This window comes from Aotus nancymaae, unplaced genomic scaffold (genome assembly GCF_030222135.1).
Source record: "Aotus nancymaae isolate 86718 unplaced genomic scaffold, 86718_ANA_hifiasm-v0.15.2.pri h1tg000015l_1, whole genome shotgun sequence".
Lineage (NCBI taxonomy): Eukaryota > Metazoa > Chordata > Mammalia > Primates > Aotidae > Aotus > Aotus nancymaae.
The window spans coordinates 2,730,563-2,757,307 of record NW_026988427.1 but is presented as its reverse complement, the minus strand read 5'-3'; the positions used below and the strand labels follow the sequence as shown (position 1 = coordinate 2,757,307).

At 49.3% G+C, this 26,745-nt stretch overlaps 1 protein-coding gene across 1 annotated transcript in view; it reads right to left on the bottom strand.

Annotated features, from left to right (window-relative positions):
- Positions 1–22,184: 22,184 nt before the first annotated feature.
- Positions 22,185–26,745, bottom strand: part of FGF18 (fibroblast growth factor 18) — a 37,377-nt gene continuing 32,816 nt past the window's right edge. The window contains exon 5 of the mRNA XM_012461129.3: positions 22,185–23,261. Within this exon, the coding sequence (XP_012316552.1) occupies positions 22,995–23,261 (267 nt within the window). The 3' untranslated portion in view covers positions 22,185–22,994. The remainder of the gene's footprint in view (positions 23,262–26,745) is intronic.

Sequence of the window (26,745 nt, the reverse complement as noted above, 5' to 3'; positions counted from 1 at the left end):
AAAAAAAAAAAGATGGTGGTAATAGTTCCCACCCAGGGGGCTGCTGCAATGAATGCTCAGGTGGTACATGCTCCTTTCCATGGATCTTCCTGCCCTGCACCCCCACTCGAGTCTCTTGGTTCCGGTGAAGCCGCAAGTGGGGTGTCCGACCTTCCTTAGCAGTGGAGAAGGCCCTCCCCTTGGCTCTGCCGTCTTGCCTGTGTACCGCGGTTTCTCAGCAGAAGATGCACACAGCCATATTGTAGGCTCTTGCAGAAAGACCTGCGGACTCTCACCACCAAGGCTCCAAGGGACCCACCCCAAGGCACCCCTACATTGTCACCTACTGGAATCAAAGTGAGGTCGAGAGGGGTCACTGAGAAGGGGATAGTTCTTCCCAGATCCACATGTGAAGGCCCAGGTCAAGTTTGTGTCTCCTGCTCCAAGAATGGCCTTGGCCCCTCCGAGCCATTTTCCCCTCTGTGGAGTGGAGCATGTAGGAAAGCTCCCAAAGACTTCTGCCGCTCAAGCAGGTTGTTAGCCTAGGCTGAGCAGAGCCAAGGGGATGCAAATTCAGCCTCAAGGCTGCCCTTGCCTTTGTTTGCTTTATTGAGTAAAAGAAAATACTTTGAACATTTTATGGGGACTTGGGGAGGAGAGGAGGGGTCGGGGAAGGCTTCATCCAAGAGAAACAGCCTCCAAGAAGGATCCAGCCAAGAAAATCTTAGGCGGGGGCCGGGGGTTCTCTGAGCGTGGCCAGGGATGGGAGCCTGAGGGGAGACAGGAGCTAGGAGAGGGGCGGAGCACTGCGGATGAAGAAGAGACCCCTCAGGCTGGTCCTCCCCCCTAGCCAGTGCCTCCTTTCCTGCTGCAGCTGCTGCCCCAGGGGCCACCCAGAAGCCCCAGCTCCCCCATCACACCCACTTGGGCACATTCATTCATTCCTTCATGCACTCATTGACTCATTCACTCATTCACACAGGCAGTCACTGTTCCGCTCATTCTTTCCCTCTTTCATTCATTCCCTCTCTGGTTTATTCATTCGCTCACTGAGGCACTGGCTCAAAGGGCCCTGTCCTCAAGGCATTCTCTGGTTAGTACAGGACAGTCCCTGAGGAGGGGCATGTCTGAGGCTGTAAGAGGCCAGGGAGCCTTCCCCAGGAAGGGGTGAGTTTGGGTAACATGAGTGCAGGGCACCAGGTGGTAAAGGGAGAGGAGAGGCAGTCGAGGAAGACGGCACAGAGGTGGGCAAGTGCACAGTGTGTTTTAGAAAGGGCAAGTGGGGCAGCCCTTTCCACTCCATGCTTGGCAGAGGGGTGAGTGTCTGGTCTCAAGCTGGACCCAGGGGGCTGGCTGAAGCCAGTGAGGGAAAAGGGAGATGGAGGGCAGGGCTGTTGAAAGGATTACAGGTGGATTCCACCTGTAATTTCAGCACTTTGGGAGGCCGAGGTGGGCAGACCACCTGAGGCTGGCAGTTTGAGACCAGCCTGATCAACATGGAGAAATCCCAATTCTACTGAAAATACAAAATTAGCTCGGCATGGTGGCACATGCCTGTAATCCCAGCTACTCAGGTGGCTGAGGCAGGAGAATCGCTTGAACCCGGGAGGCGGAGGTTGCCATGAGTTGAGATCACACCATTGCACTCCAGCCTGGGGAACAAGAGCGAAACTCCAACTCAAAAGATAATAATAATAAAGAAAGAAAGGGTCAAGGGGTCCAGGGAAGGGGTGGAGATCAGCACCCACTGAAGGCCAGCCCTGGGCACGTGGCAGGGGACCCCAGGACTACTGTGGGCTGTCACCACTGCACTGAGCCAGGATGCCCTAAAATTCCCCAGCACTCACTGTGGGCCTTTTCCCCAAATTTCCCAGGGGACTGAAGTCAGACTACTGCTGGGACCCCTCCCATCCTGCCTGGGGAAACCCCAGCATGGCCCTATCTCCCACCCTGCAGGAAACCCCAGCACTTCCTGCCGTCTGGGTCACAGATCTGAAAACCTTCCTCAGGGCTCCTGTCCTCAAAAGCTGCAGGTCTTGAAATTCAAGCCCAGAGATTGCCAAAGCAGCTCAAAAACTGCTATTTTTTCAGAAGGAGGAGGAGGAGGTAAGGTAGAAGGGGAGAAAAACAGCCTGGAAAAGAGTGAAGCTGGTCCCACACTGGAGCGCCTGTGGATCTGTAAACCCAGCGCCCGCCCTGGCAACAAGGGCTCTCAGGCGGAGTCCCTGGGAGTTCCAGGGGTGCCCCCAGGGTACGGCCTGGCTCCTCTAGGGTAGGGGCACTGGTTCCCAGGCCACATTCCCACCCTGAAGGGTCTTTTAAGCAAGTGTGTGATGATCCCCAGGGAAGCAATTCGCTGCCCTCTGCCTCAGCTTAGCACCTGAAGGTTTTAAAAACTCCCAGGTCACCACTCCTGCTGGGGACGCTGGCTGCCACCCAGAACTCCAGGGAAAAAGACCAAGATGGGTGACAAGCTCCCTCAAGCACAGCAGAAAGGAGAAGAGCTGAATCTAAACATCATCTCTTTCCTTTATTGAGGGATCTTGGATCAGTCAAGCAGCCTCTCTGGATCTCAGTGTAAATGTGGACAATAATAGCTATGCTAACAATGGGAGTTCTACACTTGCCAGATATGGGCTAAATACACAACCACATTTAAGCCTCATGACAATTTTATGATGTAGACGCTTCTAGTACCACCACTTTACAGATTAGGAAACTAAGCTCAGAGAGGTTCAGTACCTTGCCCAAGGTGATCCAAGCAACAAGGGAAAAAGTAAAGATTCCAGGCCACCCATCCCAACTCCAGAGCCTGCAGACTTCACAGTTCTGCTGCATCTCAAGGTGTTTTTATGCATTCATTGAACAAATGAAGAATGTCTTCTTGCACTGGGCACTGGACATAGAAGATAAATCTTGCATCTGCCCTCAAGGAGCTTCCAACCCAGTGAGTAAGACAGATAAGTAACCAATTACAAAGGCAGTGGGGTTGTTGTTTCAGTAGATGAATTATAAGATGCTGGGTGTATTTGTCAGGCTCTTTAATGCAAGCTGCTTTAACAAGCAATCCCAGCATCTCAATGACTTCACAAGGCATCACATGGTACAGTGCATGGGCACGAGCTTCTGCTCCATGCAATCATTAGGAGATCCAGGCCTCCTTAGAATCCTCTTCTGGAATCCTCTACTGGATGTCAGCCAACAAGCAAGAGAAGGACTTCATGGCGGACTGCGTGGAACATTTTATGGGCTGGCCTAAATCGCATACCTCACTTGTCCATATTCCACTGGCTGGAACCAGTCACACTGCCCCACTTAACTGCAAGGGAGGCTAGGAATTGAGGAGCTAGAGTTGGTGAGCATCTAGCAGGTGTCTGCCACCCTGGGGAGGGAGACAAAGAGAACGCATCCCTGTCTGGGTTGAGCAGAGATGCTTCCAGGAATGAGAGGACAGGATTTAAGACTAGCTGTGCTTCTCACTAGCCATGTGACCTTGGGCAAACCTGTTACCTCTCTGAACCTCAGTTCTCTCATGTATAAAATGGATACAATTCCACACACCTCCCAGGATTGTCAATAGATTTAAATGAGATAATGAGATATTGGATGTGCAGGGCTTTGTAGACCATCTAAGTGATGTGCAGAGGGTAATTACTCTCATCATTAAGATAGGAAAGAGGTTGATAATAGGCCTGGATAATACCAATAACAAGCCCACCCTAGCAGATAATTGAGTGAGGATGAAGCAGATGTTGTCATTGTCCAAAAACAGTTTGTGATTCAATGTTTGTGTTGAAGCTTAACTCAGACTAGCTTAGTCAACAAGAAGAATCTGCTGACTCAAGACAGAAAATTTTGGCACTAGCTTCAGGTAAGGTTTGATCTGATAGCTTAAGTGATGTCACCAAAGACCTTGTTTCTAAGCCCCAAAGATTCCATAGCCAAACGTTAATTGGTGGCTCAGTTGCTGAGCACACAGGTACTAACCTAGGACATTTTTATTGAAAAAAGATAAAATTGCCCTTAATCTAATATGCAGAACAAACATAAACCCTTGATTGATAACTCAGGAATCAGTAAGTTTGGTTGCATGAAACTGAAAGTAACATAAGGAAATGTATTGAAAGAAGTCATTGAGAGGCTGGAGAATAAGGCTTGGAAATAGACAGGAATCAGTGATTGGCAGGGCCAGACAGGTGTGCAAGGACCTTGTAAAGCATCGTAGTCCTAGGGTCAATGAAAGAGCATGGAGAGATTTAAGCAGGAGGGTAGCATGCTTCCATTTGGGTTTTAGAAAAATCTCTCTGGCTGCAGCCTGCTGGAAAGATGGAAGGCAAAAAGGAGGCAAAAGGAGATTAGAGGTGAGGTTGCTGCTGTGGTCTAGGTGAGTGGTGATGGAGGCGCAGATCACGGTCACGTAGAGCTAGAGAGGTCTTGAGGAAGGTGAATTAAAAGAGATCACAGGATATGGAGATGGGATAGGCCAAGAGTCAAGAATGACCCTCGGGGTTCGAGCCTGGCAGCTGGGTGGGCAATGGCACCACTCACTGAAATGGGGGGCATGGAAAAAGGATGGCTTCACCTCGCTGGGTCTTGAGTGGGGCTGGTACAGCTGGAGCCTTTTGTCCTGCAGAAGGCCTGGGCCAGGCAGCCGGCCCAGGGAACTGGCCAGGGAGGGACAGGCTGGAGAAGGATGCCCAGTTCGGTATCAGACGTCAGGGTAATTCCAAACTCTTTTGGGTACAGAGTTGAGCCTCCAGAGCCAAGTTCTGGGATGCTCTTTGCCTCTGGCTTCCCGCCACAGGCATCATCTGCAGAGAATATTCAAAGATGTAAACATGATGATTTCATCAAGGTCCGCGCGTTAGAGGACACATGTGCAGGCGATGGCAGCCCATCAAACCGTGGAAATTCTGACCCAGGAGATTGAGACACAACAATATGGAGACTTCCCTCCCCCGCATCCCCTCTGGCCCGCACCCAGTTCTCAAAAGTGGTTAATTAATGTAATGAATTATGACAAACGTGGATGGCGCCTCCGATTTGCTGACAGCTGATACAAACAGAGGCGGTGGCCAAGAATCCCAATGCGTACATTACACACACACACACCCCACCGCCACCACCACCACATACAACTTCACCAAAAATAGCTTGCAACTAGGTTTGTAATTCAGTGACTTTTCCATCTGTACTGGAATGTGGCAAGAAATGACTGCTGCTGCAGCTCAGGATAAATGAAGGGTTGGAAATACGTTGTCTCCCTGTGTTTTTAAATTATAAAGCCTGTCTTCTCCTCACCCCTGCCTCTCCCTATGCGAACCAGTCTTGGGTTACCTTTAGCCAACCCAGCATTCAGTGAATAAAGGAAAGGACTCACATTCACTGAGGACCTACGACGTGCCAGGGCTTTCTATGCTAAGTCAGAACTCTTGGTTATAAGCAACAGAACTCCAATTGAATCAGCTTACGGGAAAACGAGAAAGGGTGGATGTGAAAAGGCCTCTGAAATATTTCATATAATCAAACAAAAATTGAGTATTCAAACTATAAGAAGGACTGGGAGATAGCTAGGGCCAGTGACTCAATCCCCTCCAGAGCTGAGGGCCTCCTCACCTCAACCTATCTATCTATTTATCTATCTATCTATCTATCATCTATCTATCTATCTATCATCTATCTATCTACACTTGATTCTCACTAGTCACAGATTTGATATTTGTGAATTCACCTACTTGCTAAAATGCATTTGCAACCCCCAAGTAAATATGGCACTTTCACGGTTGTTCATGGGCATGCATGGAGTGGTGATAATTCCTTTTTTGTTGTTGTTGTTTTGTTTTGAGACAAAGTCTCACACTGTTGCCGAGGCTGGAGTGCAGTGGCACAATCTCAGCTCACTGCAACCTCCACCTCCCAGGTTCAAGCAATTCTCTTGCCTCAGCCTCCAGAGTAGCTGAGATTACAGGCATTCACCACCACACCTGGCTAATTTTTGTATTTTTAGTAGAGACGAAGTTTTGCCATGTTGGCCAGACTGGGGTCTTGAACTCCTGACCTCAGGTGATTCACCCTCCTCAGCCTCCCAAAGTGCTGGGATTACAGGCGTGAGCCACCGCACCTGGCTGTGATAACTTTTTGAGTCATGTGATGCACAAGTTCCCAGCTAAGGTCAAACAAGGCGATGCTGTGCTTCTTGTTCAGCTCTCGTTTTATAAACAGGTATCCTTTTTGAGGTCCACTTAGTGCCACGTTTTTCTTGGAGAAGCTTCATCCAGAAGATACAGTGCTGCTGAACATGCATTCAGTGTCAATGAATCAACAATATATATTAAATAAAGTGTTTAAACAGAAACACACATGCAGTGAGGTTATGTGTTGATCCACAGATGACAATGCTGTGACCAGAAGCTCACAGGAACTTAAACCTTTGGTTCCCCTAGGAGCAATGGGTTGGTGTTCACTAGTTCCATTTGTGGCAACTTTACAGAACATAACTACCACCAGAAATGAGAATCAACTATATCTCCTATTTCTCCTTCTCTTGTCCTGCTTCCTCTCTCCAACTCAGTGTCCACGGTAGGGCAAGGAACAGATCACCAACAGCTTGTGAATCATAGCCTCTGCCACCAGAGAGGGGCTTTTCATGTTTGAAAAATCCAGGACCAATCAACTATAGTGGGAGTGGGGAAGCTTGTATATATACAGGGTGTCTCCCAGTGAAACCACATAAAATTCAGGAATACCGGCCGGGCACCATGGTTCAAAATTCAGTACTTTGGGAGCCTGAGGTGGGTGGATCAAGAGGTCAGGAGATCAAGACCATCCTGGCCAACATGGTGAAACCCCATCTCTACTAAAAATACAGAAATTAGCCAGGGATGGTGGCGCACGTGGCACACGCTTGCAATCCCAGCTACTTGGGAGGCTGAGGCAGGAGAATCACTTGAACCCAGGAGGCGAAGGTTGCAGTGAGCCGAGATCGCACCACTACACTCCAGCCTGGCGACAGAGCAAGACTCTATCTAAAAAAAAGAAAAAAATATTCAGTAACACTAAGTCCTGAAAGAAGAGAAGCCTGCTCTCATATCACTGGAAAAAGACTGAGCAGACAAGCATATCACTCATTCACACATACACACACACACATGCACACATATGCACATATTTATTTAATTCTCATTGCACAAGTTTAACTATACCCACATACCACCTGTAACATTACTGTCTATCTTTTCTTAAATTAACTCTTTATTTATTTGCTTAAATGTATTGAAAGGAGAAGTTGTATTTCTACCATATATAGAAATTGATCATCAAAATAAACTTGTAATGTTAAAATAAAAACAAATATTCATCCAGAAGCCATCTGAAATCCTTTCGCCTGAAATTGACCATATGTTTAGAAACAGAAGTTTATGTTTTAGTCTCTCTCTCTGAACTGGGAGCTCTGTTCTAAGGAACCATATCTCATTCACTGCAGCCTAGCACAGGACTGGCACATATGAGCACGAGATAAACATTTCATGTCTAAGCTCAGGTTTCTGCCACCCGCATCTCTCTCTTAGGTACATCGGAAAGGACACTGGTTGAACAAGAGGAGCCCCTCAAGAGGAATAGAGGGACCAGGTGAGGTAGTTCATGCCTATAATCCTAGCACTTCGGGAGGCCTCGGCAGGAGAATCACTGGAGGCCTAGGCGGGAGGATCACTTGAGTCCAAAGTTCGAGACCAGCTTGGGCAACATAGTGAGACCCCCATTTCTACAAAAATAAAAATAAAAAATTAGCTGGGCTGGTGGTGTTCACCTGTAGTCCCAGCTACTTGGGAGGCTGAGGTGGAAGGATTACTTGAGTCCAGAAGGTCGAGGCTGCAGTGAAACATGATTGCACCATTGCACTCCAACCTGGGCAACAGAGACCCTCCTCAAGAAAAGGAGGAATAAAGGGATAGAGAGAGGCAAAGAGGGAATGGAAAGCAGGTGTGCCTCATGGGCTGAACCCTGTCTGACCTTTTCTCAGAACTACACCTGCCACGGACCTACTGTCCTCCCGTGTACTTTTCCCGTTTCCTCAACATCTTTGTCTGGACTATATCCGTGACTAAAAAGCTCTCTTTTCTCTTCGTGACTCATTCTTCAAATTTTACCTCCTCTTCTGTATCATTTGGGAGGCTTTTAGCAGCACGTAACAAAAAATCCAGCTGTCAGAGACTTAACTACAAAAAAGCTTTGTTATCTCAGACAATAAGAAGGCCCCGTGTGGCTTAATTTGGCAGTGGAACAATCATCAGAACTCAAGCTCGTTCTGTCACTTTGCTCTGCCATCCTCAGTGCAGCAGCTAGCTTTCCTCATGATCACAAGATAGCTACAATAGCTCCAGCCTTCACATCCTCACCAAAGTACAGACTCAAAAAACGGATCACGACTTCCTTGTGTCCGTTTTTAAAAATCATGAAGCCAGGAGTGGTGCCTCACACCTGTAATCCCAGCACTTTGGGAGGCTAAGGCAGGTGAATCGCTTGAGCTCCGTAGTTAAAGACCAGCCTGGGTAACATGGCGAAACCCCATCTCTACAACAAATCAAAAAAATCAGCTGAGTATGGTGTGCTTCAGCCCAGGAGGTCTAGGCTGCAGTGAGCTGAGATCACACCACTGCACTCCAGCCTGGGTGACAAAGTGAGACCCTGTCCCAAAAAAAAAAAAAAATTGAGAGTCATAAAACTTCTCTAGAAACATGCCCCACCTCCACCACCAGCCCACAGACTTCCCCTAATAGTTCATATACCCCGTCTAAAGCCAGTTACCTGCACAGGGGATGCAGTTAGTGTGATGAGCTATAATGAATCAAGACTCACCCCTTGTTTGGGAGGCTGAGGCAGGAGGATCACATGAGCCCAGGGTTTGAGACCAGCCTGGGCAACAAAGCAAGATTGCCATGTCTACAAAAATTTTTTTAAAAATTAGCTGAGCATGGTGATGCACACCTGTAGTCCCAGTTCCTTGGGAGGCTGAGGCAAGAAGATCTCTTGAGCCTAGGAGTTCAAGGTTGCAGTGAGCCATGATTGCACCACTGTACCCCAGCCTAGGTGACAGAGAGAGACCCTGTTTCAAAAAAAAAAAGAAAAAAGTCTCACCCTTTGAGGATGATGGGGATTGGGGGGCAAAGTTCCTCTGAAGTACATGACCCCATAGGGGAGTGCAGAACCTGAGCCAGGTCCAGTTCTGTAGTGAGATACCTACCACATTCCTTTCAATGCTTCCTCTCTAAATACCTACCCTCAGGCCACTTGGATAAAATAAAATCCCTCTTTCATCCGTGGAAGCCTCATGTCTAATGGATTAAAGTCTTGTCTCCTTTTGTAGACTCCTCTGCACAAAGACCACTCCCCGCCATCTCTCTCCTTTGTCTAGACTTGTTGAGGTACTTTGCACTTATCATAGCACAGTATAATTTATAACTGATCTGCTTACCAGTCGGTCTCACTAGGCTGTGAGATCCTTCCAGGTAGGCCAGAACTGTACTCAGATCTAAGAACCTGGCCCAAGGTAGGTGGGGTGGCGGGGAGGATGCCGGTTCCATTGAATTTGCTGAAATGAATTGTGAGGGCAAGGGAGGGGGGAGGAGGAGGAGGGAGAGAGAAGCCAGGAGGAAAGAGAGAAGAGGACAAAGCAGTCAATAAAACGCAGGCTTTGGCTGCAGACAAAACTCGGGCTGCCTGGAAGAGCCAATTCACTAACCGGGATGGAGATTCTATTGTGGGAAATAATCATTTGTTAGCTTAAATAAACCCTTTTACCTCAATTGCATGTAATAGGATACAGAGGTATTGACCCAGCCTGGGGAGGAAGGCAGAAGTTCAAACCCACCACCACTTCACTTGCAGACACTAATTGCTCTGGGGCTTAGGTCAAAGGTTATTACAGGATTAAAGTTGTCAGTGAAAATAAAAGCAGGGCCTCGACTCCTGAATTAGCTAATTGCTCCTCTCCTCTGCTGGCTTTGCCCTAGTTTCATTTCTAATAGATGTGCTCTGTGGGCTGGCAGGTTCCTCTGCCCAAGGAAGCCACTATTTCCACCTCTCTCCTTGCTAACCTGAGCCCTCATTACACTTGGGCCCCTCCTCAGACCCTCTGGAGGTGCAGAAAGCAAGTGTCCTAATGCACTGGAGGTTGGCGACAAGAAGGAAGTTGAAGCAACTTGGATGAGTTGACTTCTGCCCTCAAAATAATCACAGTACATGAGTGAGCACTATGTGTTGTTGTTGTTGTTTTGTTTTGTTTTGAGAAGGAATTTTGCTCCTGAGGCCCAGGCTGGAGTGCAATGCGCGATCTCAGCTTACCTCAACCTCCACCTCCTGGGTTCAAGTGATTCTCCCGCCTCAACCTCCCAAGTAGCTGGGGTTACAGGCATGTACCACCACGTCCAGCTAATTTTGTATTTTTAGCAGAGACAGGGTTTCTCCATGTTGATCAGGCTGATCTCGAACTCCTGACCTCAGGTGATCCACCTGCCTCAGTCTCCCAACCAAAGTGCTGGGATTACAGGTGTGAGCCCCTGTGCCTGGCCCGTTTTTTTTTTTTTTTTTTTTTTTTTAGACGGAGTCTCGCACTGTCACCTGAGCTAGCATGCAGAAGCATAATCTTGGTTCACTGCAACCTCCACCTCCTGAGTTCAAGCTGTTAGGCACGTCACTTATGTAAAGAGACCAGGCAGGCTATGTGTGAGCAACATGGCTGTTTATTCACCTGGGTGCGAGTGGGCTGAGTCTGAAAAGAGAGTCAGCGGAGGGTGGTGGGATAGGAGTTGGTTTTATAGGTTTAGGGTAGGCAGTGGAAAGTTACGGAAGTTACAGTTCAGGGCGGTTTTGCAAGCCAGGGGGTTATTACCAGGGGTGGGGGTGTCACAGGATGCATGGTTACAAGGGTAGGCATCATCTATTACAAACAGGCATGATCATAAGGGTGGGGGTATCAGTTGCAAGCAGAGGGGAGGGTGTGGTAAATTACATAGTTACAGGAGTGGGGGTCCTGAGAAACCTAATGTCTAGGAAGGAAATTTTCACAAGGCTGAGCAATGGTTGAAGGTTGCAGGGAGAGAGCAATCAGTTGAGCCAGGAACCAGTTGTTTCACTTCTCTTTGTGGTCACCTGGTTACTTCAGACTTTCTGGCTCCTGGAGACCATCAGGAGGTGTATGTGCAGGTCACCAAGGCTATAATGGCCAGGTTTGGACTTGGAGGCCTGACACCAGCACATCTCCTGCCTCAGCCTCCCAAGTAGCTGGGATAACAGGTGCCCGCCACCATGCCCAGCTAATTTTTTGTATTTTTAGTAGAGACAGAGTTTCACCATGTTGGCCAAGCTGGTCTCAAACTTCTGACCTTGTGATCCGCCCACCTCGGCCTCCCAGAGTGCTGGGATTACAGGGATGAGCCACCATGCCCGGTCTTCATGAGAGCTATGTTCTAGGCACCATGCAAAGCTAGGTTCCAGCTTTGTGGGTTTCTTTGTGTCTCTTTTGAACCCTCACTAAGTCCTGACATTTTCCACTAAATTAAACCAGGGCCCTAGAGAAAGAGCTGATCCCAGGGCAGGGTTGGGAAATGTAAAACACATTGAGACAACATGGGACGTCTTTTCATACCAGAAAAAAAGAAGACATCAAAGCACAAAGGCGATGATGACAAAGAGATGCAAGAGCCACTGGCAGGGGTCCTCGCTGGCCAAAAATTGAAAGATTCCACCTTCAAAAAGAACAGTGACTGCTATGGATTGAAACCCATTAAATAAATTTGAAAATCCAGCCAGGCGCGGTGGCCCATGCCTGTAATTCCAGCACTTTGGGAGGCCAAGATGGGCGGATCACTTGAGGTCAGGAGTTCGAGACCAGCCTGGCCAACATGGAGAAAACCTGTCTCTACTAAAAATACAAAAATTAGGAGGGCATGGTGGTGAGTGCCTGTAATCCCAGTTACTCAGGAGGCTGAGGCATGAGAATCGCTTGAACCCAGGAGGTGGAGATTGCAGTGAGCCAAGATCATGCCACTGCACTCCAGCCTGGGTGACAGAGCAAGATTCAGTCTCAAAAATAAATAAATAAACAAGTTGAAAATCCAGAAGTTTATGGTGGGACTTAAACAATGCACTCCTCGTCTCTGGAGCATGCTAGTTAACTAATGTTCTGAAAACTGATGGATAAAGAGAAAGAATCAGGCACTTGTCCTGTCTTTCCTGTATGAATTGTATCTTGGGGTAACTGAATAGTTGCTGGAAGAAAGTTCTTGTTTATAGACAAATCCCAGTCAATAGACAGGGAAGAGGTAATAAAATTCAAAAGTTGCCATTTTGCCATCCTCCCGTAATAATGGATCTAGGCCAAAGTTTTTGAGCCTTGGCACAATTGGCAGCTGGGGCCAGTCAATTCCTTGTGGTTGAGGCTATGCTGTGCACTGTAGGATGTTCAACAGCGTCCCTGGACCCTCCATGAGATACCAGTGGCAGTCCCCCGGGCCCCAGTATTTTGGGAGGCCGAGACGAGAGGATCACTTGAGGTCAGGAGTTCGAGACCAGCCTGGCCAACATGGTTAAACCCCTTCTCTTCTAAAAATACAAAAATTAGGCTGGGTACGGTGGCTCACGCCTGTAATCCCAGCTCTTTGGGAGGCTGAGGTGGGCAGATCACGAGGTCAAGAGATCTACACCATCCTAGCTAACATGGTGAAACCCTGTCTCTACTAAAAATACAAAAACTAGCCGGGAGTGGTGGCACACGCCTATAGTCCCAGCTACTCGGGAGGCTGAGGTGGAAAAATCGCTTGAACCAGGGAGGCGGAGGTTGCAGTGAGGTGAGATCACGCCACTACACTCCAGCCTGGCAACAGAGCAAGACTCTGTCTCAAAAAAAAAAAAAAAATACAAAAATTAGCTGGGCAGGCTGGTCTCAAACTCTTGACCTCGTGACCTGCCTGCCTCAGCCTTTCAAAGTGCTGGGGTTACAGGTGTGAGCCACTGCACCCGGCCTACATGAACACTATGTTTCTAGGCACCATGCAAAGCTAGGTTCCAGCTCCGTGGACATTCCAGCAGTGCTGAAATGGAACAAAATCCAGCAGTGCTGGAACCTAGCTGGGGAACAAAATCACCCCAGGTGAGAACCACTGATCCGGGCCATGGTCCTCAGTGACTGCACAGATCATCAGAACCAAGGTGCTGTGGAACCAAGCCATACCTGAGTCTGAGGCAGCCCACGAGATGCTCAAGGAAGCTGTGGTACCCACCACCACACATCTCCATCAGCCCTGGCCTGAGCATCCCCAGTGGACCAGAAACCCAAAGCAATCCCCGGTAACATTTTCCCAACCATTCATTTTTTTCTAACAAAGCTGCCATTCCTATATTGAAATAACAAGTCCTCCCCAGTTCCTTTTTTGTTTATTTCCCGCAGGCTGTGTTCTCTCTTAGCCATGTGTTTGCACACATTGCTGCTGCTCCCTAAAATGCCTCATCCCCATTTTATCCCTGCCAATCCCTCCTCATTCTTCAGGTCTTCAATGTCTCTTCCTCCAGGAAGTCTTCTCAGATTCCCCCTTTGTACTATCCTTGCCCGTTGTGACACTTGTCCCATGTTGTGGTCATTGTTAATTGTCCCCTCAACAAGACTTGTAGGAGCAGAGACTGTACTAGATTTATTTTTTTATCTCCAAGGAAGCCAGTATAGAATAGGCACTTAGAAAATGTTGCAAGTTGACCGGGCACGGTGGCTCATGCCTGTAATCCCAACACTTTGAGAGGCCGAGTGGGCAGATCACCTGAAGTCAGGAGTTCAAGACCAGCCTGGCCAACATGGTGAAACCCTATGTCCACTAAAAATACAAAAATTAGCTGGGTGTGGTGGCATGTGCCTGTAATCCTAGCTACTTAGGAGGCCAAGGAAGGAGAGTCACTTGAACCCAGGAGGCAGATGTTGCAGTGAGCCGAGATCACGCCACTGCACTCCAGCCTGGGCGACAGAGCAAGACTCCATCTCAAAAAAGAAAAAAGGAAAGAAAAAGAAAATGTTGCAAGTAGGAAGGAAGGAGGGAAGAGGGGAGGCCTGCGTTTATGCTGTCAAGGTGCTGGTGTAAGCATCTGGATGAGCGTCAGAGTGTGAGTTCACCAGCGAGGACTAGGAACGCCACAGCCTTGACCGTCTGGTCTCTTTCCCTTACTGCCTTCAGCTCCCATCGCTCCACTTGCACCTCCAAGCTCTTGTCACGACGCATTTCTGTAAACCTTCATACAGCTTTGCTTCTCTCCACCTTTGCACATGCTGTTCCTTGGGCCTGGGCTGCTCTTCCCCATTTCTCTTTGCAGCTAAAGCTCTATTCAGCCTCTCAAAGTCTCCTGACACCCAGTTCTCAACCCCTTCCTAGCTAGTCACCACCTCCTCTGTGCATCCCAAGTTTTGGGCCCTGCCTCTTCACCTTCCTCTCTTGCTGCCTCAAAGTCCACTTGTTTCCAGCATTCAGCTGTGAGCTCCCCAAGAGCTACCTCTTGACATACCCACAAGTAACTGTGTTGAGGCACCTCTGTGCTCCCAGGGCCCAGGATAATGTTTTCTAGGTTGATACTGTGCATCTGTGTGCATGTAGAGCGTGCATGGATTAGACTAGAGTGGGCTCTTCACACGTTTGTACTCATGAATTCCCTAAAGAACTTCGAAAATTGTGTATTTTTAGTAGAATCCATCTCATACTCACTGAGAATGAATACATGAGCAGTGATGAGTGAGAGAAAATAAGATTTACACCCAAGTTTTTTAAAAAATGAATGTGGTTTTATAGTAGCCAGTAATCTTTTTGCAAAAGTTAAGTGAAAATATTCCCTCCACGAGTCAGAATAAATGTTCAAGAAAATATAAAAACACGAACTTTGGCTGGGCGTGATGGCTCCCATCTGTAATCCCAGCAATTTAGGAGGCCGAGGCAGCAGATCACCTGAGGTCAGGAGTTTGAGACCAGGCTGTCCAACATGGCAAAACCCTGTCTGTCTGTACCAAAAATACAAAAAATAGCCAAGCACAGTGATGCCCACCTGTAAACCCAGCTACTGGAGAAGCTGAGGCAGGAGAAATCGTTTGAACCTGGGAGGTAGAGGATGCACTGAGCCAAGATTGCACCACTGTACCACTGCACTCCAGCCTGGGCAACAGAGCAAGACTCCGTCTCACAGACAAAGCAAAACAAAAACAGAACACGAACTTCCCTCCAAGCCAGGATCTTTGCCTCAAAAATGATCAGTAGAAGTAAGTTTGGAACATTTTACCTCCTTCTCTTTGCAAGTGGGCAAAATACTTTACAGAGATATAAAGCAAGGAAAGGATGGCTAAGAAAACGCCCTGGGCATTTTTAGTTTCCAGTGCGCTGTCTCCAAATCTTCAACATTGCAGTTCTGAGATGATTTTGTTGGTTGGCAGGTAGGTAGATACATAGGTGGATGGACAGATAGATCGACCGATGGATGGATGAGAGAGAGAGAGAGTCAGAGAGAGAGAGAGACAGCATGGAATATACCCATGAGTTTGTGTCCCCGAATGAGTTAATCCTACTGTCAATATTCCTCTTGCAATCACAAGACCCTCCCTTAGTAGTGAATGCTGAGTGAATTCCAGGACAATATTTGGGGAATGAAAGACACATGATAACTCAAGAAAAACCATCACTACTCTCACCATCTGACTGTACAATATACCTGAATTCAGAGTAGTTCAACATGGCCCAAAACGGGAGCCACATTTTGCCCTGAGCCCTTACCACGAATGCATGGCACCAGAATTCAAGGGAGTTCCCTGCACTGAGATGGACCCTATATTCCATGGTATGGAGTTTTCTACACCCCTGAGAATACACAGGATGAAATGTGGGGCGAGTGACAGGTGCACCTTTCCATCGTAAAGTGCAGAAGAGTATTGTGGAAAGTGGGTGGGAGGAGGAAACACAGCCAGTCAGAGGAGCGTTCTGCAGCAGATGGGTTAGGAAAGAGCCCTTGGGATATGTACATGGATTCCCTAAGATGATAGTATCCGTGCGCCTCTTGGCCTGGGACTAGAACACATCCTGGTATGGTGATACTGTACAATGAAGGCGGAAGCATGAGCACAAAAGAAGAGGGCAGAACATTGGTTCTCAAAATGTGGCCCCAGACCAGCAGCATCAGGATCTCTCTAGAACTTGCTAGAAATGCAAATTCTCGGGCCTACCCTAGATATTTCAGCAGAAGCCGTAGGGGTGGGCCCCAGCCATCTGTGTGTTCACAAGCTCTCCCGGTGACTGATGCACTCAAGTTAGAACCTCTGGTATAGACCTCTCTTGCTTTTGTGATCACCCCTTTTTCTGGTAACAATGCTGCCATGTTCCTTGGCGAGGCCACCCTCTCCCACTTTCAGACCTTAAAGTTGGGTAGAATTGGCTTATCCCTTCCCCAGCCCAGCTCCAGGGACTGGCCCAAGTTCTAGGCCTGGACAATTAAACTATTCTGTCTCCCTGATCACGGTGACTGATGCAAGGGGGTTGAGCCAATCAGAGTCCACCCGGGGACTTTTACTGGAGCCTCTAGGAAAGATATGTTCTCTTTCTGCTGAAGTTATTAGTCCAGGCAGATGTAAGCCTAGAACAGCAGGGAAAGCCTTCCTGAGGATAAAGTCAACACAGCAGAAAGCAGGGAGAGGAAAGTGCACACCTGGATCCAGCTTTGCCTGAAGCCAGCGGCCTGTGAGCTTTTCTGTTACATAGGCCAATAAATGTCCTTATTGGTTTAAGTGGGTTTCCTTGTGTTTCTGTCACCTGCATCCAAAAGAATCCTGAATAACACAGGAACAGGAAATGAAGGTGCAGAAGGGGAGGAGAAGCAGGTTCTGGAACCTGGTAGGTGTAATTTCACATCCTGGCTTCATCACTTAATAATGAGCAAGTCACCTTGCCTCTCTGATCTTCTGTCCTTATGTAAGACAGGAGTCACACCAACTCCTGGGTGTGGGGTTGGGGGGGCACTGTTCTGTGTTGCAATGGTCATGCCCAGGATTTGGGGAGTCACACAGATGGCCTTGAGCAAGTGACCCCCCCTTCTCTTTGCCAGTTTCCTCATTGGTAGGAAGTAGACTAAAAAGTCTCCAGGAGGATTGTGGTGGGAATTAAGTGAGAGAATTGGGGAAGGCTCCCACCGAGCTGGTACTGAAAGGAGACTGAGGTCTGTGACAGTCTTTTTAAGTCGGCTGTACCTCCAACCCACCCCAGAGGGTGGGTGACATGGGGCCTGCAGCTGCAGGGCAGTCAGCCTGGGAGACTGGAAGAGCAGGGCAGAAATTCTAGCAAGTGCTAATTGGGTCGTGAAGCTGCCTGAGGGAGGGGAGGGAGTGCCTGATTAATGGTTGTTTGCTCTGCAGGGGGTCATACACCGGGTCTACCTGCCGCCTCCCCTCCTTGCCAGAGCTGGAAACCTCAGCCAGGAAGCCAGGCTGTCTTGGGACAGCAAGGGTGAGCCTTGCCGCCATCTGGTCCCCAATTCTGCTGCCTAATGTTAGTAACAGACCTGCAAGCTAATTGCATGGTTGGGGAGCAGCCTTCACATCTTTAGCACCTAATTCACTATTGTTCTTTGGAAGCCCCAATCCTGCTGCTGGGGAGGGAGGGTTCTGCCCCATTTATGGGGCTTTCAAGCCCCAGGCCATCCCAGCCTGGACTTGTTAGGCTCCAGCTGGGCAGGCAGGCAGGAGGGCATCCCCTCAACGTCCTGCAGGCAGCCTGGGGCTGTGCCTCCCCACACCTGCGGCTCACCTGGCTGGTACTGGTGATACACTCCCAAAACACAGCCTCTCCCACTTGTCCTGGGGAAGGCCCTCCCCACCCACCCTGGTAGGGCCACTTGCTTCTCTGGCCCTCAGCTTTGGAACTTTATTCCCCACTCCACCCCCCAGCAAAGGCAGAGATGGGGAGGAATGCTGGGAAAGGGAAAAGTGGGAACAGGGAGGCCTGGGTTCAAATCTCAGCTTGGTTACTTTCTACCATGGAATCTGGGTCAATGACATTCTTCTATGGGTCTCGGTTTTCTCATCTACAAAATATACGTCCTAACATCTATCTTGCCAGGTTCTTGTGCCAATCAAATGAGATCAGAGTAACAGCTAAGAGAGCAAGGGCTGGCCAAGCACGGTGGCTCATGCCTGTAATCCCAGCACTTCAGGAGGCCGAGGAGGGCGGATCACAAGGTCAAGAGATAGAGACTATCCCGGCCAACATGATGAAACACTGTCTTTACTAAAAATACAAAAATTAGCTGGACATGGTGGCACATGCCTGTAGTTCCAGCTACTCAGGAGGCTGAGGCAGGAGAACCGCTTGAAACCTGGGGGTGGAGGTTGCAGCCGAGATCACGCCACTGCACTCCAGCCTGGTGACAAAGTGAGACTCCATCTCAAAAGAAAAAAAAGAGAGCGAGCAAGAGCTTACTCTGCCCCAGGAACCATGCGCTAGAAGCTGGATGTGTGGACATCAAGGTGGGTATAGAGCAGGAGGGCAAGGGGTGGCCAAAGGGGGAGAAGACTTTGGATCCAAACAATGCACAGGGTGAGGGAGGTGGGAGAACACCCTTGTCTCCAAATCCACTTCTGTCCCAGATTCAGGGGGCCCTTCCCACCGTTCTTGCCTGCCTGTCTCTTGAAATGCTAGGGCAAGTGTCAATTTTCACTCACCTCCTGCACCATGATAGGGCTGGGGGGGTTGGTTGGTGAGGACTCCCCCCCACAACTGCCCTCTGCTGCAAATTTGGGAAGGATGAGAAGAAGGGCCTGGCTGGCCACTGAAGGGGCTCCTGACTCACCTCACCCACGATCATTCCTATGAATTGATCGTCTAATGGGCTCTGTTACTAACTCACCAGGGGACCTGGAGGAAGTCGCTTCCTCTCTGGTTTCAGCTCCCTCCTCTCTAAAACAATGAGCTGGAGAGAGAAGCCTGAGAGGATGAAGGCCCCTGCCTGGGTCCTCTCTTCTGGGGCAGGAATCGTCCCCAGGTGTTTTCCCTGCTCTCTCTGGAGCATTACATTAGCCCCACAAGGTAGAATCAACTGGGTTGAAGATAGATACCACTCACGGAAAGATGTGCCTTGCCCAAGGTCACGCAGCTGGAAAGTGGCCACGTCAAAAGCAAACTGAAGCGCTCCAGGACTCATGTCTCTGTGGCCTCTATGACAGGAACATCCTGGGGAGGGTGTGGAGGGTGGAGAAGAGCCGCCATCAGCACCTGGAAATGTGGTCTATGCCTGCCTTCGCCCTCTGGTTGGTTGGGAAATGATGGACACCAAGGGAGAAAGACTGGGACCCTGGACAGATACCGAGAGCTCCGAGAGTCTGGACTCATGTCAAGTTACAGCTCTAGAGACAGACGGGCCTGGGTTCAAACCCCAGCTCCTCTATTTATTGCCTGTGTGACTTCAAGGAAGTGACTCTCTGAGCCTGCTCTATAAAGTGGGGTTAAAAATGCCCACCTCAAAAGCTGGTGGGGTGGGCCCAGTATTCTGAAAGTCATAGACATTTATCCCTGGGATTCCTACCCAGCTGGACTATGGCAACCCTCGCTAGCCTCCTACCTCAAGCAAGCGTTCCTAAGACGACAGCGTCCGTGGCTGGGAAACGTGCCCGCCCGCCCGCTGTGCTTATCATCAACATATTTCTCATAGCTCAGGAAATGTCCAGAAAGTTCTGTCTAGAGTAAACAAAAGCTGAGCCCACATAAGAGGCAGGACAAGGAAACGACACTCGTCCCACTGCCCCCAGGGATGAGCAAAGGCGAGGTCTTGGGTGCAGGGGGACAGAGGCCTGGGCTGTGTTGTGGACAGAGGTGCATCAAAGCCAGTGGCAGGAGCAGCATCAGGTCAGAGTGAGTGCCCGGGCTTTGGTGCTGGGCAGCCGGGCGGGATGCCACCGGTCCTCCTCCACGCAGTAGCCAGAGCAATCCCTTTAGATGTAAGGCACATCACGTGTGGCTCCCCATCTCACTCCAAGTGAAAGCTCAGGTCGTGGTCTGCCTCCTCCAATTCTCCCCCCAACCCCACCCACTCTGCTCCAGCCCCTCTGGCCCCCTTTCATCCCACGACAACCCTCCAGGCTGTGGCACTCTCTGTGGAACACTCTTTCCTCGCTTCCTTCCTGTTCCAAATCCTCCCGCCTCCAGAAGCCTCCCTGACCACCTGATCTAAAATAGCATCCTCTATCCCCTCACCACGTTTTATTTTTTTCTTATGATATGCCACTCCTTGCCATCATATTTTGCATCTGTTTTATTATTGATCTTCCCTAATAGAATGGAAGCCCCATGAGGGCCAGGGCTCCATGCAGTTCACTGCTGTATCTTCAGCCCCTAGGAGAGTGTCAGGTACAGAGTAAAGTCAATAAATATTTTTTGGATGAATGAACAGATAGCTGATTGCATTCTGGCTCCACAATTTTCTAGCAAACATCTATCTCTAAGGGTTAGTGTTTCCATTAAATAAAATAATACAGGAAGAGTGAACGCAGCTGACACGTAACAGGTTCTCCATCGATGACAACCTGAATCACTGTGATTATCAGCCAGAGTTTCAGGCTGTCATCTGCTCAATGTGAGGCCTGGGGCAAGCTGATGCTCTCTTGGAGTCTCTGTTTACTGTCCAATGTGGAAGCAGGGGTGCCCACCTCCCACGCAGGGGAGTTGTCTGATGGATACCCAGGCAGCGCACCTACTGAAGCCCCCAGCAGAGGTTCCGATGATGATAGGCACTCTCCAAGTGGCAGCTATCGCCATCCTGGAGAGGTTAAGATTTGGACACAGGCCCGATGGCTTTCTTATTCTGTGATCTTCGAGAAGTGGCATAATGTTATGAGCCTCAGTCTCCTCATCTATAAAATGGGGATAATAATGGTATCCTGAGAACACCATGAGATTGTGCAGCTAAAGAGCTACACAAAACTCTATGGAAATGTGCTGTGATGCGCAGGACATTCGGGACAGGGCCCAGGGGTGAAGGGATAAGGGTTCATAATGCAGACAGCAAGGTCAAGACCAAGAGCTGTGCTCGGAAGAAGTGGAAACCCACCCCAGCCAGGAGCCTGCAGAGAAGGCACTCCTACCCCTCCCCACTGCCTCTGCCCCACCTCTCCTTAGGGTCTCAGGGGGACTTCTTCTGACCAGCCCTGGAGGGGGAGTTTTCAAGGGAGGCAGGTGACAGCCACAGGACCCCAGCAGCAGAGGTGACTTCTGCTTCAAGCCACCCCCTGCCCCACCAGGAATATATGGTTTGTTCCATGAAGACACTAAGGTTGGAGACCACGGGGAGGGAGAAAAATAGAAACAGCCCCTCACCCCAAGCCTGACTGTTCACACAGCCCAAACCTCAGGACAGAGGACTCACCACCCTTCAATCTGCCTCAACCCCGAGACGAACCTGGCCTCTCCCTGACATCCTGGGCCAGGCCCTGGGAAATAGGCCTTGAAGATGGGTTCTTGGAGGGTAACATCACCAGATTCCTCAGGCTCCAGCCCATGAGAGTTTGAGGAGAGAAACGCCAGGTCCCCAGCTGACCTAAATGCTCCCACCATATTTCCGTGTTCAACCTGTGCCTGGCAAAACACTGATGTGGATGACACAGTGACTCAATCAATTAATCCCTAGACTGCAAGCTCCAAGAGACATGGTTTCCTGTCTGTTTTATTCTTATTAATTTCTAGTACTCAGAAGACTGCCTGGCACTAAGTGCCTAAGAAATATATATTGAACGGATGAATCCATCAATAAATCAATGAATAAAGAAATGAATCAATGAATTCCTAGAAGTGAAATTCCCTGAGAGCAGGGTTTTTTTCCATGTTCTTTGATAAATCCCCAGGGCCTAGAATCGAGCCTTGGCACAGGAGAGGTATGAGTAAACGCATAAGAACAAATGACTGAAGCGGTCACTGAATCAATGACCCATTAGAATGGAATCTCCCTGCAAGCAAGGATTTCCATCTGTTCTAAGGCTGCCTTCTCAGTGCCTGGTGCATAGTGCATAGTGAATGTCAAATGAATCTTTCAATGAATGAATGAATGAATGTGCAAGGCCCCAGCTCCCAGTGCAAAGACCACAGACCAACCAGAAAGCAGAAGACACAGAGGCCACCCTGCCCCCGCCCTACCACCAGCCACCACTCGCCTCGTGGTTTTTTAAATAATTTGTCTGTTGTTTTTAATTGTTGAGGCAGTAATACTTGGTTCATGAAACTGCAATATACAGAGAGGTGAAATAAATAGCTTATATATATATATATATAATATATATAATATAGCTGGTTTTAAAATATTCCCTTATCATTGGTGTACTAGGTCACGTGAGTCACGGAAGGTCGATAGCAGCATCCTCCAGAACTGCGAGCAAGGCAGGGTCACCATGATTGGACGAGGCGTCTGTCGTCGGGAGGTCGAGGCGCGGAGAATTCCCAGGGGCACGCCTTCCCTGCGCGGTGTCTCGGGGCAGCTTGCAGTGGACAATAAATAAATGACTGCAAACCAGAGAGCGATTTTTGTTGGAGTTTGGGGCAGGGACAGAGGATTGGGAACGTCAGGGGGAGTTTGTTGGTGGGCAGAGTACTACTTTCCCTTTTTCTTTTTCTTTTTTTTCCTTTCAGAACCTTTGGGAAAAGACTTTGGTTTCTCGAAGTGTCGGTTTCCTCATTCAAGTCCTCCTCTGGGGACGAGTTTAGAGTTGTCTGTTCCTAGAGAGAGACAAGCACCTGTGGGTTGACTACAGTCCCTTTGCATGAGTCTTTTGTCATCGGGGGGTTTCAAGTCAACAATAAAATCCTTATCGCCCCTCCCCCCAAGAGTTTTGGTTCAGTTTTTGTCTTCTTTTAAACACAATATACAAAAATAGAGCTTCTTCCTTATTTTTCATGTAAAAATATTCCTCTGATGCAGTTCTCTGGGAGTGAGTGTGGCCAGGGCGACCTGAGGGGCCGCGGCGGGATGGCCTAGGCGGGGTGTGTGGGCCGGATCCGACGGGACCTCTTGGTCACTGTCGTGTACTTGAAGGGCTTCTGAAGCTCCGGCTGCCCCTTGGGGTAGCGCTTCATGAAGTGCACGTCCTGCTGATTCTCCCGGGTCTTGGGGCCCTTCCTCGGCCGCCCCTTCTTCGTGAAGCCCACGTACCAGCCACAGTACTTAGCCGACATCAGGGCTGTGTAGTTGTTCTCCAGAACCTTCTCGATGAACACACACTCCTTGCTGGAGCCATCGGGCTGCAGGGGAGAGAGGGGGAGTGTTCAAGAAAAATATGACTCAGTGATGCTTGCTAAAGCACAGTAAGGAAGGTTTCATTCAGGACCACCACGATCGTTGTAGGGACGATGTTGTAGGGTTTTGCAGTGAGGGAGAGAGACTGGGCTCAACTCTGAATACAGCATGGGCAGGTAGGGGTGCTCCTTGGTTTACAGCCAAGGAGCAGGATGGAAAATGACTAAGACGAAACATTGAGGGTATGGGGGATTCTGGCTAAAGCCACCTAACAGGATTTTTGCTGAGGACAGGCCAGGGAGATCAGACATCACCTGAGGGATGAAGAAGGATGAGGACCCTGATCAGATATCGAGAGTGGGGGGTTCTTGCTAAACTGACTTTGCGAGGCTCTTGCTAAAACTGGATTTTACAAAGAAGTGCACAGATAGGCCTAAGAGAAGGATCAGGAGCCTGACTCTAGTTTGGCCAAGCAAAGAGTCTTTGTCAGGAGGAGGAGAGAAAGGGGTCAGCAGGTACAAGGGGCATGGGGCAGCGCAAGAGAGAGAGCCTTCACTTCCTGGATCTGTAGAGTAAACTTTTGTTACTGGCCCCTGCATCTTTCCCCACCCTGCAATTAGGTAACAGACTCCCACTGTCTTTCAGAAATCTACTCCTTCCCCACTCTCCACCTTCATAGCCCAGGAGCCCCACCTCATCCCTACCAGAGCACGACATCCAGACACTGTTTTCCCTTTGGCTTCAGTGACTGGCTCACAGGTGAGCATGTGACCCAAGCCATCCAATCAGAGTGTTCCTTGAGACATTTTCTAGGCAACCCCAAACACAGGTGGACTTAAACTGGATGAGTTTGTAAGGCTGAAGCAGAGGCAGCCACTTTATCACCATGAGGGGAGATCTTGTCTGACAGTGAGGCCAGCACAGATGAAGCAAAGCCAAGGGGGAGAGAAGGAGAGAAACTACATCCTGGTCACATTATTTGGGCTCTAGATCCAGTCACATCCAAAGCTCAAGTTACTTCATGGTTATGTGGGCCAATAATGGCTCATTTCCTTTAAACCAGGTGATACTGCGTTCTATCGCTTACAATAGAAATGAATCCTGATGGATTTGCACAAAACCTGACATCAAATCAGCTACTCAGCTGTAACTCAACTCCACTTCGATCTAGTTAAATATAAATTACAGGTAATGTGGGATGTGGTGCATTTTCATATTTAGTATGAAGTAAGGTGGGGGCCACTAAAAATAAGAGATTTCACATGACTGAACTCCAAACTGTGCCGTCGGTTGTAGGATCTCAGGCTCCTGGGCTGACGTATGAACCCTCTTGGGAGTCTGGGTATGCTGGACAAAGAGCACTAGATTTGGAATCAGAAACTGAATGACCTCTAACAGTTCCTTGTGTAACCTCAGGCCAGTCAGTCCCACTCTGTAAACCTCAAATTCCTCATCTACCTAATGGGAACAATGACTTCTGCATCATAGAGACACTGTGGGAGTGATGCTTATAAATGAATCTGACACTCAGTAGGAGCCTGCTAGATTATTCCTGAAGGGCAGCTGTTCCCGACAGGGCTGGCGTGCCTCCCTTGGATCTGATCTGGACACACGGTGGTGGGGAGGCAGGGCTTCAGTCTCCTCTCTGAGACAGCCGAATTGCTCGATGGGGAAGAGTGGGAAACACACAAAGTTGGAAGGCCTGAATTAGCAGCACTCGAGTTTCCAACTAACATCTCCAAATTTAGGCTGGGCCCACTCCTCGTTACGGACGGATGCCCGGCCAAGCTGGAAGCCCAGCGGTCTGGCTGTGTGTGGAGACTGAGGTGTGAGTTCCAGCCTTTTGTTTGAAGTGGAAAACAGGCTGAGGCTTCCAGGAAGACTCACCTTTAAGCAGAGGGCAAGCTTGGGCCCTGCAGACCAAGGGCTGAACTTCGCAGAAAGGGACAGGCAGGGTAAGAAAACACTCTCCGGAGGATGAGATCTTTCGAGGAGGCTGCAGAACAGGCAGGGGCAGACCTGGGACACATACATGGGACCCAGAGGACAGTATGGGTGGCGTGAGCAGTGAGGGTCTCCTGTGAGGAAAGCCAGGGCAAGTGTGCAAGGCAGGTGGAGGGGAGTGGTCCCTGGGCTCTGGGTCCCCCATGGAAAATTCCGGAAGTTGTCTGTCCAACCTGAATCCAGGTTCTTTGCCTGGTCTCAACCAAACAGTCGGAGCAAACAGAACAAAGGCTACACCATGATGCTCCCCGATCCTAGAATGCCTGCCTCTGCCTGGAAAATGGCTTTCAACCCTCTAGGCTCAGCTCAACAACCGCCTGCTCTGGGAAGCCTTCCAGGACTACCCTTTATCTCCCTGGGCAATTCCTCTTCCTCCTTCAAGAGCGTCAAGCCTTATTGGGCTCACATACTCCATCTTCTGAACCCCATTCCTCCTCCCCACAACCCAACAGAGAAATTCCACATCCACCCGCTTCCGCATTAGCCCAAGTGCCTGATGAGGTCAGGCTGCTTCTCAGTTCTCTTGTTGCTGAGCACAGGCCTTAGCTCAAGACAGGGGTGCCCCGAGCATTTGGGGTTGAACACATTTTCATTAGGATGGAAATGGTAGGATGACACATGAAAGGGGTTTCCTCCTGAAGAACACAGACTCTCCCTCCTGGATCTGTTATAAATGTCCCAGAGAGAGTCCTAAGCTATGAGAGGTCCCTCCTGGGATACACTGATTAGGGAGACAGAGCAAGCTGAGCCCTAGAAATGGCCTCGCCCACTTGGTCTCCCTACTCATTCATTAACCATTTATTGATTGCCAACTATAGGCCAGACATTGCTACTTCCATTTCATTTCGTCCTCTTCTTTGACTCTGCTTGGTAGAAAAAAGCAGAGCTCAGAAGCAAACAGGCTTGTCCAAGGTCATGGAGTTTGTAAGTGGCAGAGCTGGGATTTGAACGTGCCCTAGCCTGGTCTCAACCAAACACTGCAGCTCACTTCTCCTCTGCCCAGTTCCAGAGAGGTCCGAAAGGGGAAAGGGTGAGAAGGAGCAGGTGCTGCCCGTCAAAACGTCTCGCCTCCCGCAGGCCCACGTAGCCACCATTGGCACAAAGCGAGGTTTTGGATGTACAAGGAGCTACCCAGTGCCAGACACGCAGCCTCAATACACGTCTGGGTTTACTTAAGAGGGTGGAAGAGTTGGGCTTTCGGCTGAAATTCACGAATCTTGGGAACCAGCCCTGGGGCTATGATGATCACAAGTTCCCCTCCATGACCTCAGGCAAAAATGGGTAAGAAGCTAACAGCAGGCTACACTTGGGCTTGACACTTGCCTCTGCCTCTGGCTACCGCTACAACCACACACAGAGATTCCAAAAAACACCTGTGCTTGGGTCCCACTCCCAGCAAGTCCGACTCAATTGGTTCAGGCAAGGCAGAAGCATCAGTATATAAAGAGTAAGTGAATATCCCATCCCAGAACCCTGATGATTTAG